At 37.6% G+C, this 14,525-nt stretch overlaps 1 protein-coding gene across 1 annotated transcript in view; it reads right to left on the bottom strand.

Annotated features, from left to right (window-relative positions):
• PXDNL (peroxidasin like) overlaps nucleotides 1-14,525 on the bottom strand; it is a 428,332-nt gene that overhangs the window by 17,753 nt on the left and 396,054 nt on the right. The window contains 1 exon segment of the mRNA XM_055318359.1: nucleotides 14,169-14,377. Within this exon segment, the coding sequence (XP_055174334.1) occupies nucleotides 14,169-14,377 (209 nt within the window).

Raw genomic sequence — 14,525 nt, 5'->3', positions numbered from 1 at the left:
AATATGCCAAAATGGAAACAGTGATGTGTCTAAATCATTGGATATAGTTGTTATTTCTTTTTTTCTTATTCTACCTCTATCCTTTGTTTTGTCTCAGTTTTCAATAAGAAAGTCATAATTTATATAATTTTTAAAAAGTAAATGCAGGTGGCTCAGTCAGTTAAACATCTCCCTTCAGCTCAGGTCATGATCTCAGGGTCCTGGGATGGAGCCCAGCCTGGGGCTCTCTGATCAGTGGGGAGTCTGCATCTCCCTCTCCCTCTGCCCCTCCACCCAGCTTGTGCACTTTCTCTCTCTCAAATGGATAAAAAAGATCTTTAGAAAGAAAATAAAAACAGTAAATGTAAGTAAGCAGAGAGAAATGGGTTATTCCAAAGTCTGAGTCACTTCAGTGGAGTGAGCGAGCACTGGGACAGACCATGGACAATCAAGGAGGAACGTGGAAGAATGTGGAAGTAAAAGTAAAGTAAAGTAAAGTACATTACACAGGGACAGAGATGTACTCAAGAAGGATGGTATAACTCTTGGCAATAACAAACTACCACAGCCGGGCAAGCTTTGCCAATGAACTGGTGGGAAATGCATGCTGCTGAAGATGTTTCGTGTATTACTTATAAACTATAGTATCCACATATTATAGATAAATCTATGTAATATACTAATGGATCTATACATGCCTACTTTTACACCATCACCTCAACCTAGCACCTTATCAATAACTAATAATCCATAAATATTTGCAGATCTGGGTGAGAAAAAATAAATAGAAATGAAAGCAGAAAGAACACAGCTAAAAAATATAGGATTCACTCATGTAATAAAATTTAGCTTTTCTATTTCTGAACAGTATATAATTTTTGTGAATAAATATTTATGTGGAACTTAGACTAAGCACTACAGAGAAAGTAAAAATAAGTAAGGCCTGGCTCTTGGTTTTGAAGAATTTGTAAGTGGAAAAACACAGCATTCCCACTTAAGCCAAATATCTCCCCTTCTAATCTCCATTTAAAAGTGAAAAAGTATAGATAATAAAGGGGCTGCAGGTCATTTACATTATCTTTTGTCTTTCATTTACTTTTTAGGAAGACAGAACTTTAGAGTTTATTTTAAAGCACCAATAGAATATGCAAGGTTATTTACATAAAACCCAAAAGCAAAGAGTTGCTTTGTAATGTAACAGGTATATAGTGATGCGCATATGTGAACAGAAACATAAAGAAGCACTCTTCCCCACCCTTTCCCACCAGAGAATGAGTGCTGAGAGTGGGGTGGGCAGCTCACTAGTGTTACAATGACCATGCAGCTCTTTTAATGTGACAGCTGTTTCATTCCTGACATCTTTTTTTTTTTTAAATTCACCTTGGTATTCATCCCTAGTTATTGCTGAAAAGGCAGAGCATCCTTGACAGCTGAATGTTTGGCTCTTATGCAAACAACATTTGAATTTAAACAGTATGTTAATTTGGTAGGTGCTTTGGTTTTTACCTATGCATATATATCTTATGTAAATATGTATATACACTTGTTCAAACTCTGTTCTTAGGCCTAACATCAATTATTAATTTGAAATTTTATAGTAACATGTGGTGGGTATTATTATCCTTACTGGTAACTTGAAATTAAGAGAGGTTACATTACCTTCTTCAAGGTACTACAGCTATTTTTTTCTAAGATTTTATTTATTTATTTGAGAGAGAGAGAGAGAGAGCACAGAGAAGGAAGCAGACTCCCTGCTGAACAGAGTGCCCTATGTGGGGCTCGATCCAAGGACCCTGAGATCATGACCTGAATTGAAGGCAGACACTTAACCAACTGAGCCACACAAGTGCCCCTGTACTACCACTTTTTATGGAAGAGTTAGGATTTGGATCCAGACATTTTTGTCTCTAAAGTCCAACTTCTTAACTGCTACACTACAGCAAGGAATGAGAAAAATGGAAGAGTAAATCTCCTAGATATGTGTTTTATTCAACTTTGGAATAATGTACTATTTGTTAACTGAATGAATGGATGAGTGAAAGAATGGATGGATGAATGGATAAATGAATGAATGAATTAATTAATGAATAGATCTAGAGTGGAAGATAAAAGGAGCTAACGAATTCATATTGGCTCAAAAATACTGTCAGTTTTCTGGTCTACATATGACTTGGTGGTGGGGGATGAAATAAACACAGTAGATACTATTTCAAGACACCAGTAGGAGGTGTGATGAAGATAAAGCAATCTGACTCATTTTTAAGAAATATAATGCAATGTGTGTATGCATGAGTACTTGTAACTTCCCATTCAGTGCAACCTTAGTTGACCCCCCAAACCCATTCATCAGCCTATGAATGAAATCCTAGATGTCTACTGGGTCAAACAAAATCCTTCCCACACATTCTTCTCTCTCCAGCCTCATTTCTCTCTAATATACCATTCATGACTAATCATCCATCTTTATTTGGTCTCTCTCACCTGAGTAACAAACATCACAGGTGTCATGCACTATCTCTAAGAAGCCTTCCTGAACTGCTAAAACCAGGTCAAATGGAAATTCATTACATTCTCTTAGCACTGTGTACATCTGTCTACTCTTCTCCACTGGCTAGGGAGATAGCAGAAGAGAGGGCTCTGTCCTACCTACCAGTTTATCCTCACCACATAATACAGCACCTATACATGATCCACACTGAATAAATATTTTAATAAATGAGTGAATGAAATCAAAGAGGCCAAGTCACTATTTTAAAATATCCAGTTCTTTGTTCTTTTCTGTGTTTAAGAGTTTGATTGCAGGAATTTTATACCAGGTTTTCCACATTTGAAATACATTACTTTGGATAAGCTATTTAAACTTGTCTCCATTCTCTCATCTGTACATGAGGATAATAACACAATTTATCTCATGGAGTTGGTGAGAGAATTAAATGAGTTAAAGGAAGTAAAGCACTCCAAAAGAATATCATCCACAGATTAAGCACAAACGTGGCTCTTATTTTTGGAATAAACTTTAGAGAATAGGATAACTGACTTATTTAGTTCATAAGAAACTTTTCCATAATGTCAAAGTTATAAATGTTTTTGTTCATAAGCATAGAACTGGCATTCAAAAAATATTGTTGAATGGATTAAAATGTAAGGTAATGTGTTTGTAGACAGTTTTTCAAGGTAATTCCAAATGAGCTTAAAAAACAATTTCCCTGAAAATAATTGGTATAAACACTTCAGGACTTTTTTTTTTAATTTACATTTATTTATAGTGAAAAAAAATAGCACAGAATAATTTGCAGAACTTACATAAAAGCAACAATATGCTATTTAAAGGTATTGTCAAATTAAACTAGTAGAAACGTGATGTCAATTTGATGGCTGTGAGTACTAAAAAATGGAAAGTTTATTTCAATAGGTATGTAGATTGCAATCATGTCCCTAAGAGTCCTCACCAAACTCAGATCCCATCTGGTCTGACCCAGAGGCGGACACATGGTAAGGAGACATGTCAGTCAAGGAGTCCTAGACATTAATGATTAATTTAACTGAATCAGAAGATTCTGAAGGCAACAAGCTGCTTTAGGCATAAGCCTGGATATTCTGATATGTTGGAATAGACTGACATTCCTTGATTCAAGTCGGTGAACTGAAGCCACAGTAGCTCAGGTAATCATGCTTGTTTCGGTGAACTGATCAAAATTTTGCAAGTATGGAATATCTGTGCCCCAATGATGTGTTCCACATATTAAAAATATATCAATGATGATAGGCTTAAAAATTAACAAAAATATATGACATTGTGTTTTTAAGTTATCAATACTTGTTTCTTAACACTTTAGCACTTCTTGTGGCAAGAAGAGAAAAAGGAAAAAAGTACAAAAACAATTTAAAGAAACATAAAAATAACAATTTTGGAGAGAGTTTCAGAACAACTTTATTCAATGATATGGTTTTATGTTGTATTTATATAATACAACAATCAAATATAATTCCTAGCACCTGTTTCCTATAGAGGAACCAAGTATATTAACATTCCTTATCCTTACATGGTGTTTTATCTGAATTAGTGAGGAATACTGAACCGTCCCCACAATTGCTTTGAAGGGAAGGGTGAGAGCAGAAAATTACAGATATTTCTTCATACTCTTACCAGAATTATGTTTTCTTTTTACTTTACAATTGCATTACCTATTGCAGTGTAACAAGTTACCACAAACACAGTGGCTTAAAACAACACAAATGCATTTTTATGAACTGAATTGTGCTCCCCTGTAAGTCCTAAGCTCCAGTACCTCAGAATGTAACTTTATTTGGAAAAAGGGTCATTGCAGATGGAATTAGTTAAGCAGAGTTCACACTGGTTATAGAGTGGGCCTTGATGCAATGTGAACTGGTGTCCTGGTAAACAGGGGAAGTGTGGACAGAGATACACACAGAAGTAGGAAACCACATGAAGATGAAGGTAGACATGGGTAATACAGGAGAAGCCAAGGAAAGCGAATAATGCCAATACTACCCGAAGCTCGGGGACAGGCAGGGAACAGATTCTCTTTTATAGCCTTTTATAGCCTTTGGGGTATGAAATGAAAGTAGACCTTGTCTCCACTAATGCTTAGCCTCCTGAAATATCTACAATCTTCCTGGTCTCCAGAAAGGTAGGACAATAAATCTCTGTTGTTCAAGCAACCAGCCTGGAATATTTTCTCACAGCAGCCCTAGCAAACTAAAATGTTAATTATTCAAAACATGATTTCAAATATTAATTGATTATTAAAATAGCATATGAAGTTAAATGTATATTAAAATATAACATAAATATTAATATTTAATAGAATATTTCACTTAATTACCTCCCTTCACCTCATTACCTCCCTGACAATATTTGTTATAATGATTCAAAAATGTCTAAGCAGGGGCACCTGGGTGGCTTAGTTGATTAAGCGGCTACCTTTGGATCAGGTCATGATCTCGGGTCCCAGGAGCGAGCCCCTCATTGGGCTCCCTGCTCAGTGGCGAGTCTGCTTCTCCTTCTGCCCCTGCCCCTGCTCATGTGCAAGTTCTCTCTCTCTCAAATATATAAATAAAATCTTTTTTTTTTAAAGTCTAAGTAACAATTTTACTTTAAATCTAATCACTTAATTTTAGAATAGTTGGATTGGGAATATACATGTCAATTTTGCTCATATGAATTTGTTTCTCTTGTGATATAGCATATAATCAACTTTTCAGAATTTTCCATGGATATTTGAAAATAAAGTTTAGTATATAGGGTACAAAGTTGGATACATCTATTATAAATTGATCTCATTAATAATACTCAAATATGCTTCCATTAAAGTGTGCTAAATTGGGATACCTGGGTGTCTCAGTGGTTGAGTGTCTGTCTTCAACTCAGGCCATGATCCTGGAGTTCCATCCAGGATCAAGTCCCGCATCTGTGTCTCCAAGGAGAGCCTGCTTCTCCCTCTGCCTATGTCTCTGCCTTCTCTCTGTCTCTCATGAATAAAAAATAAAATCTTAAAAAAGTGTGCTAAATAGATTCTAAGTCATTTCATATATGAAAGTTTCTAACTATGACACATATAGAATGTGAAATGAAAGTAGACCTTGTCTCCATTAATGCTTTTCTTTCTTAAATTCAAATAATGATATAGACTTGAAACTGTTGGATACATCTAAGAATTTTCTACCTTTAATAATTCTCTTAATACACTGAAACTTCAACTATGTCTGAGTCTTACTAGCTTTCTTTAATTTTTGCTTATGGCTCATTGGTGTTTCCTTTAGTATGTATATTGTTGAATTTATTCCCCTAGTGATCTGTAGGGCATACATCCTGTTTTTACTACTAAGTAACTTTATATTTCATGGGAGCATATTTGAAAAGAAATTTCACTAATTATCAAGTCAATACTAAACTAAACATTAATGATTCTAAATGTAATGAGAATTTTTAAATTGTATAGTAATACTAAAAGGAACTTGGCTAATGGAAAAATCAATTGTTGGTTTTAAAAGAACTTTTCCTAACTTAATGAAACTGTGCTTATTAACAACCCACATTAAAAAATTTTTTTTAGAAAGCAGGAGCATAAGTTGGGTGGGGGGCGGGTAGGGATGGGGAAGGGCAGAGGGAGATGAGAGAGAGAATCTTAAGCAATCTCCCGGCCCAGCACAGAGCCCGACACGGGGCTCCATCTCACAACCCTGAGATCATGACCTGAGCAGAAATCAAGACTCCATACCAAACTGATTGAACCACCCAGGAACCCCAACAACCTACTTCTGATATGGGAAGATTCAGAATGCAGAATGCTTTATTTGGAAGATAATTCAATATCCTCAGAACTTATGAGATGTCATTTAGTAGCTAATGTTTTTTGCTATGTGTAAAGTCATATTATCAGTAGAGTTTGAATCATTAACTATATCACCATTTGAACATATCATATATTGTATCATTTCAGAGCTACTTAGTGCCCCTTATCATGCTTATGAGGTTTGTTCTTACCTTGATTTCAACAGCTATTCATATAAGATATTATGTACTCGTAGAACCAAAGAGAATGGATGTCCTATGGTGCTCAATTAAAAATAGCAACAACTTTCAAAGACAAACCTTAGAACACTGTTGCAAATTAATTGGTTCATTAAAGCTTTATAGGAGTTGCTGAAATCTTACTTCTTTAGTAATACTTTGAAGGCATTTTATAAGTTAAGCATGAAACAGCCATAACATGAAATATTATGGTAATAAAATCAGTCTCTTATGGAAGAAATTAAACTTTCATTAGTTTACAAAAACATAAGCACAATTTATTTGAACTAAAGTCAAGAGTAAACATAAATATATTTACATTTGTATGTAAAATATACTGTATTTAAAATTACTTGATGCTTTAAAGACAGAACTTAATGTAAACTATGCAGCTGGAAATTACAAGACCAGATGGTTCCATAAACCCCAGTAGAAAATATACATCTGTTGGCTCTTTGTAAAATTGTTTTATTTGAAAGAAGTTTTATTTGATCAAGTGGCATGGTATCTTAATATATCACCTGTATTAGGTGTCATTGTTTATTTCTAAAATGAGTGGAAAGTAAATCATTTTCCATTTGATACTCAAGGAGATGTTTTACACTCTATGTAAAATCAATTTTATCAGTAGATTTTGATTTATTTGATCTATGGCACAAACAAATGTGTCAATTATAGAGTTTGCTGAAATAAGAAGATTGGTAATAAGGACTTTGAATATTGTTAGTTTCATCTGTGATGTTTATGATATTGTGCAAACTCTTGATCTATTGATTAAATGATATTAAAAGCTAATTTAAAATTGATGGTAAATGTCAAAAGTATTGCATTAACAATTTGTTAGCATAGGATTCTAAAAGGGAAGGTCATCCAACTAAAGAAGTGTTCCCATATTTACCTCAGGTTAAAGGGAGGAGGAGGAAATTATGGAAAGTATAGAGAAAAGATTACTAGCTATGACATTACAAGGTAAGATAAGGAAGAACAAAAATAAAACATGGACTTGGAATTAAGATGTCTGCATTCTCTCCCCAGCTCTGCTAATAGATAGTGATGGCAACTTACTTAGACCTTTTCCTTTTTTGCCTCCTAATCTTAAAATGAAGTGGGTTTTTTTTCCCCCAAATTAATGATATCTTAGGTTATCACTCACTCTGAAGCCCTAAAACTCAGATAACTAAGGGAAAAGAACCTGGAAATGTAATGTGAAATGCTTTGTGCTTTGTGAATTGTGTTAAGTGACATAATATATTAAATCTCAAAATCTGAGAAATCTTGCCTTACCTTATATGCTGGCAAATTAAGATTCCTAACTTTCTTATTAAATTCATCCATTCTATCATTTACTAATCTCAATCACTGTGATCTTTGTTAAGTACAACCCTTGTGAGGTTTCCATGTTCTTTTCCTTAAAAGCAAAGCAAATCAATCAATACTTTGAATAGTTGCTGCTTATAAGATAGCTTCCACAGCAAAGGCTCTGTTCTGGACCTCTTTGTTCTTCAGGCTTTTCTTTGTATTTTTGGTAAGAACTTACTGTTTTCTAGTACATACTTACGGCATTGAATTGCCACTTTTCTGCTGGCTAAAATAAGAATAACACCAAACCAAGCAACTTATTCATCTGATAATTATCTCCAACAACTGGTCTAATGTTTATATATACTTTGAATCAAGCTTTAAGTTGTTTTGAGGTAATACAGACACATTGTTGAATGAATAGCATTTCGTCATGTACTCAGAAAAACAGAAACCTCATGAACAGTGGATAAAATAATCTTTGACTAGAATCTTCATGATTTGAATTAGAATATTGTTTCTTAAGCCTTATCAATATTAATCATTTCAGGGTGCTATATTTAACTCATAAGCATCCTATTTTTGTACCATATCACTTGTATCAAAAGCATACATCTGCTTCATGCAAGCTTGCATCCAGAACCAGCATACAGCCCCCACTTGGCCTCTTCCATTTTTCCACATCTCTGGTACTACTGGTAGTAGCATCTGTGCAAATTACGAGCTCCTTTAGTGACTTCCAGTGCACTGCTGGGTGGTGTGACAAAGAAATCAAGCCAGGAATATCTATAACTGGTCCCTGGAAAAGGACATCCTCATACATGGTATCCACTTGTCTTTAGATACTTTCAAACAAAGTAGGTCACACATATTTAGCTGCAGTTTGCTCATACTGATAGATCAGAGTCAATACAGCAGACAGTTTAAATCTATGCGTCAAATTCAGAGGGTAGGCAGAGAAATAAACCCATGAGGCAAAAAGTATGAGATGGGCAATGACAAAATGGAACAAACAAGATGCTAGGGAAGTTTTCCTAAGTTTCTGGAGGTTTGCTGTGTGATTTTTGTTTCTATATATATTTAAAATATGCTTAAAATATATATAAATATAAATATATACATATAATATTTTAAGCATATTTTAAATATATATATATATTTTTATTTTAGAGAGAGAGAGAGAGATAGAGGGAGAGAGTGAACAAGCAGGGTGAGAGACAGAGGAAGAAGAGAGAGAGAATCTCAAGCTGACTCTCTGCAGAGCATGGAGCCCCATGCAGGACTCAGTCCCAGGACCCTGAGATCATGACCTGAGCCTGCTTGAAATTCTCTCCCTCTCCCCTCCTCCACCCTTGTTCTCATAGTCTCTCTCTCTACAAACAAAAACAAAAACAAACACAAAAACAAAAAATCCCATGGGCTTCATGGGCTCAGAGCCCATGGGATTTACATTTTCCCAAACAAGAGGACAGGAGGGAGCATGAATGACATAGTAAACAGTTAAAACACGTTTTGCTTTTTCTTTGTGGTAACTCCTAGGGTTCTATACAAGAATGCTTTTAATCTTCAAAGAAACAAGTGTTTTATACCTGAATTCCAGGTCCTACTTTCAGATCAAAACTAGTTTTCCCACAGCTTGCTTCTGTGTATTTTTAGCCCACACAAGAGAGTACATAAAATGATTAAACAGGAACCTCCATGACCTTCAGCAACCACATCCGCTGGTCAATGCTGTCACACAGGAAAGCTCATGTACCCATGTTTTCCCCAAAGAGTTTAGACCTTGTTCAGAATGCAGTCAACAAAAGGCAAGATGAAAGATGTCTGCCTGGCCCAGTGGTAGATGCCTCATCACAGGGTCACAAGAACTGCAGAGATTCCCCAGTGTGGAAGGCAGGTCTTCCCCTGGGCTCCCAGTCCCAGGGTCAGGTGTCCTCCGGGCTCCCAGTCCCAGGGCCAGGACAGGACTGTGATGATGCCCTGGGAAACAGCCAGAACAGGAGCTGAGTGCTCCTTAGGGTCCCTGACACCTGGGGAACCACGCAGACGCAGAAGAGGACTCAGGGCAGCTCAGCTCTGTAAAGACTTGACGTCCAGATTTCTGTGGTTTCCCTGATAGCTTCTGTCTTCAGGGCCTGCTGAGGGTCTCTAAATCTCAGAGAATGACCTGGGTAGATGGGCTGTGTTCCTCCCCCAGCCTGGAAGCAGCTGATCACCTTCTGTGAGGTTTTTGCCATGGAGGTAATGGCAACAACCTAACCTGAATCCCCATGATCCAAGAGAAGAAGAGTAACTGTCCATTCCAGACAGCTGACAGCCAAAGAAAGATTAGGAGATGCCATAGTCAGAGCATGCCCTGTGGGATGGAAGAGCAGAGAATTATAACAAAGGAATTTAAGGCATATCAAATGCTGCAGAGACAAACTTCCTAAAGCTTAATTAGATGGTGTTGAAACTAAGAAATTAAATGGAGGAATTTGAAAGGAATATGGTTCCTACTGAGACTGAAATTAGTGAATTTGAGATTAGTGGTCATGTACAAAAAATAGAACATTTAGCAAAAATATAAGAGGGTGAAAAGGATAACAAAAGAGATTTGGAGGGTAAACTGTGTAGACCTAATACCTAATATTATTTCAAAAGGAAAAAAATATATATTATGCAATATTTAAAGAATATATGATAATTAAGGAATATGAGATTCACATTCCCCTTTGCTGAAGAAAATTATAAATCTGTGAATTGAAGTTGGTCACTAATTTTAAGACTGAGTTGATAAGAAAAGATACATCTAGTCATATTCTGACCCAGTAATATATATAAGTGGAATGACTTGGGGACATTTATACAGTGGTATGAAGCAAACATAAAAGGTCCAACGCCTTAATGCCCTAACACACCCCATTGCTTCACTGCCAACACAAACACACCGCATCACAGCTCTCTAAGGGAATACAAGTCCCGTGTCCATCTTTTAGGTCTTATGCCTTCTACTTACCAAGAATAATAAAGTATAGTTATCCAAAACTCAATTGCATTAACAATATTACTGTTTTGGAAAGATTAGGACTTAATTTCAATTATTTATGCATTTAGGAGAATAATTTCCTTAGGATTTTTGTTGTAGTTAAATTTAAATTTGGAAACTTTGATAATCATTATTAACCAATAGGCTACTATTTATGGGAAATAGAACTAAAGAAATAGACGTGAAAGAAATTTCTTCTTTAAAAGTAATATATAGGGCAGCCCGGGTGGCTCAGCGGTTTAGCGCCGCCTTCAGGCCAGGGTGTGATCCTGGAGACCCGGGATCGAGTCTCACATCAGGCTCCCTGCATGGAGCCTGCTTCTCCCTCTGCCTGTGTCTCTGCCTCTCTCTGTCTCTCTCTCTCTCTCTCTGTGTCTCTCATGAATAAATAAATAAAATCTTTAAAAAAAATAAAATAAAAGTAATATATATAGTTTAGTTGACAGTCAGCTTGAAATACCTTTTCTTCTAATAAAGATAAGCCGCTAAGATTGCTCCGAGTGGCTGTTTAAATCTGAAACTGAGCTCTATGTTTTCTCTAGGACAATGTCAGTTAAAACAATTAAACCATTTAAGCATCATTATTGTATTTGTCTTAACCCGAGAATAAGAGGCTAATGAAGAATCCTTCAACAGGCATGAGACTATGAGTAAGACAAGTATAATGATCAGTGAAGATACTGAATTCTAGATCCTTGAGTACATCCACTAATACATCCATTCAATACATCCACTAATGCTTTAGGAAAGTTACAACTTCAGGTCTGAGTGGTGGATACGATGTGGCTGATACAGGCATTTCTGGTTCCAGTTAATTCAGCCCACTATAATGTATGACCTAAGGAAAATTACAGAGCAACAATCTACAAAGTAATCTCTCAGTGAATTGAATAATTCTATCTGCCCCTAAAAACCCACATGCTGCTGTTAATTGGGAGGTCTAAGAAGCCGATGCTGTAAATAAGCATCTATCTGCTTTTGAGCAGTTACCAAGTATCTTTTTTAAAATATCTCATTTTAAAGAATGTCTTTTAGTTTTTTTTTCTGAAAAATTAAGCCTGTTGGTCCAAAAGTACAAGGAAATACAAAATCTGCATCTACTTACAATGGTTCTCGTTATAAACACGTCCCGCTTCCTTACATTACGATTTATTTGTATCTTGGGGTGCATTTATTTATATCCTTAGGTGATTTTGTTCCTGAATTGACTTCTGAGCACTGTATAAGGAAGGGATATGCTGCCATGGGCAAGCATGGTTCTAAGAGTGATGATAGTGCCATAAAAGAAGACAATGCATTTTTCTTTCCATCTTCTTGGTAAATGTTTACTATTGGTTAATTAATTTCCAGGTGTTTTTTTTTTTTCCAGACACTGTCAAAGAAAGAGCATTCTTACTATTGCTCAAGACCACAAATCAGGATCTTAATAGTAAGAATGCTTCACATATTCAAGACTCACTCCTTCCCTTGCCTGTTATGTTTTTGCAATGCATTTTCCATAACAGATATCACCAATAACAAATGTGTTAGCATTTAAGTAAGAAAGAATCTCTCTTCTGGGTCCGGAGATGTCTGAATCGGATAGTACACTGGAGCCACAGGACTGAAGGAGAAGGAGAGTGGAAGAGACAGAGTGCCCTCGCTGGGTGCCGGCTCCCTGTCTGTGCCATGCACCTGTCCTCAAAGGAGACCGTGCACACAGAGAAAACAGCTGAGGCTTTCAGGTTGGCCATAGGTTTAAATCCTGGCTTGGGGAACTCAGAATATGTATTTAGCATCCAGGAGCCTCATTTTCCTCAAATGTGAGTCAGGGACAAGGATAGCCACCTTGAAAGACCCATAAAGATTTTGAGGTAGGTAGGCATTATGTATGAATATGAATCCCCTGCCACAGGGCTGGCAGTATGAGCATCTAGAAAAGGCGTACGTGGGCATAATGGGACCACAGCTTGGGCTTCCTGGACTTGAGTCAGCGCTTCCATCCAGAGCACAGCTATTTCCATTGTGGCTCACACTCTTCCATGCCATCTATTTTTTCCTCTGCTCAGTGGGCTCAATGTCCAGTCCGAGGACTGCAGAAAAAGCAAGAGGAGTGTTACTACTTGCGACCCATCTTGTTTTGCACATTGCTTACTCGTGTCCCATGTTTCATAGAGCTGGAAATATTTCATTATTCCTGGCCATGATCGCCAAGAATTTGAGGTGAGGAAAAGTATACCTCCTCCTCACAGTACTAAATGACTTTCTTCTCTGTCCCATAAAACCCACGGTGCAGAAAAAGGAAACTGCACCTCAGGTGTCATTGTGTTTTTTGGCTCAGCATTCTCTCATATTTCTAGTACTTGTTTTTCCCACTCTGGAATGTTTGGGGCTGATAACATCTCCTCTCTTCTCTTCTCCTGTGAATGGCAAGCACCACTTCTTTGACGGGATCTGCCATTTCCTTCTCAGAGAATATCAAAGCTCTCCCAGGGCCATAGTCTCTATCCATGGCAGGTACGAGGCCACTGTGGCCTAGGTGTTGGCAGAGGCAGGAAGAGACACAGGTGTGGTATCCCGTGGTAGATATGTGCTCACATGTGGAAGCTCACATGTTCTGCTCAGAACCATCAAGTCTTAGTTCATTTCTAGGTGTCAGCAGACATACCTCCTTTCCCTAGCCCCAGGTCACCACTTACTCCAAGTTATCTGACACTCTTGAGCCATATTCTTCTTATTTATTAAAGGAGAATAGAGCCACATTTCTTAAGAGGTATTGTGATGACAAAATAGATGCTTATAATGCACCTTAGGTAGAGTTTTGCTCATAAAGGTGACACAGTAGATATGGCAAATTATGTTGTGCCACTAGAGAAAGTTCTCTAGTTCTATCAAGACATCCCCAAATTTCCAATGAACATGGGTGCAACACCTTATAGAGACTAGTCTAAATTATCCGAGCTACTATGATTCTTTTCTCCTCTCTGTGGTCAGCTGACCCCCAGGAAGTAGATATATCCAGTCCCAAATGATTGTAGTTTGATGTTTGGCACAGTCATCTGAAGGGCAGTGAGAACTAGACACCAGATTGATCACCAAGTTCTACCCCATTCTGCTGGGCCCTCCCCACTGTAACGAGGCTAGATCCAAATGGAGGAGGTTGGGAGGTGGAACCTCTGGCTTTCCCTTTGCCCTCTCCAACATCTGTCTGATTGCTAAAGGAAGAAGACCCTCTTTCGAGTGTTTTCCTCGGTGCACCTTTGTTTAAGAAGCAGAGCCTTCAACGCTACAAATCACACAAGTGTGCACATATGCAAATCCAGATAGGCTGACTATACACTCACTGACCTTCGCAGCAGTCTTGCCACATTCGAAGATCCACCTGCGGTATCTCATCGCAGCTCAGGTAATCCTGTGGGTATTTTGCCTTCACAAAGACATCGGCCTGGACTTGCTGGATGTTGTCACCATTGTCACACAGCACACGGCCCAGGGACGCCTGCCTCAGCTGAGTGAGCTGTGCGGGAGTGAACACGCCAGGATTCTCCTACCAGAATCTGGTGGTCAGCAAGGAGAGGCGCAGAGTGAGGGGCTGAGGGAGCACTGCACTGAGCTACATGCCGAGCAGTGAGAACAGCAAAGAGCTCAGTGAAGGAGAAACATAAGGAAAGGATTATGTGTGTTCTCCAACTAAGCGTGCTTTGA

The sequence above is a fragment of the Nyctereutes procyonoides genome, unplaced genomic scaffold (assembly GCF_905146905.1).
Source record: "Nyctereutes procyonoides isolate TBG_1078 unplaced genomic scaffold, NYPRO_anot_genome, whole genome shotgun sequence".
Classification (NCBI taxonomy): domain Eukaryota; kingdom Metazoa; phylum Chordata; class Mammalia; order Carnivora; family Canidae; genus Nyctereutes; species Nyctereutes procyonoides.
This window is presented reverse-complemented; position numbering and strand designations above follow the sequence as displayed.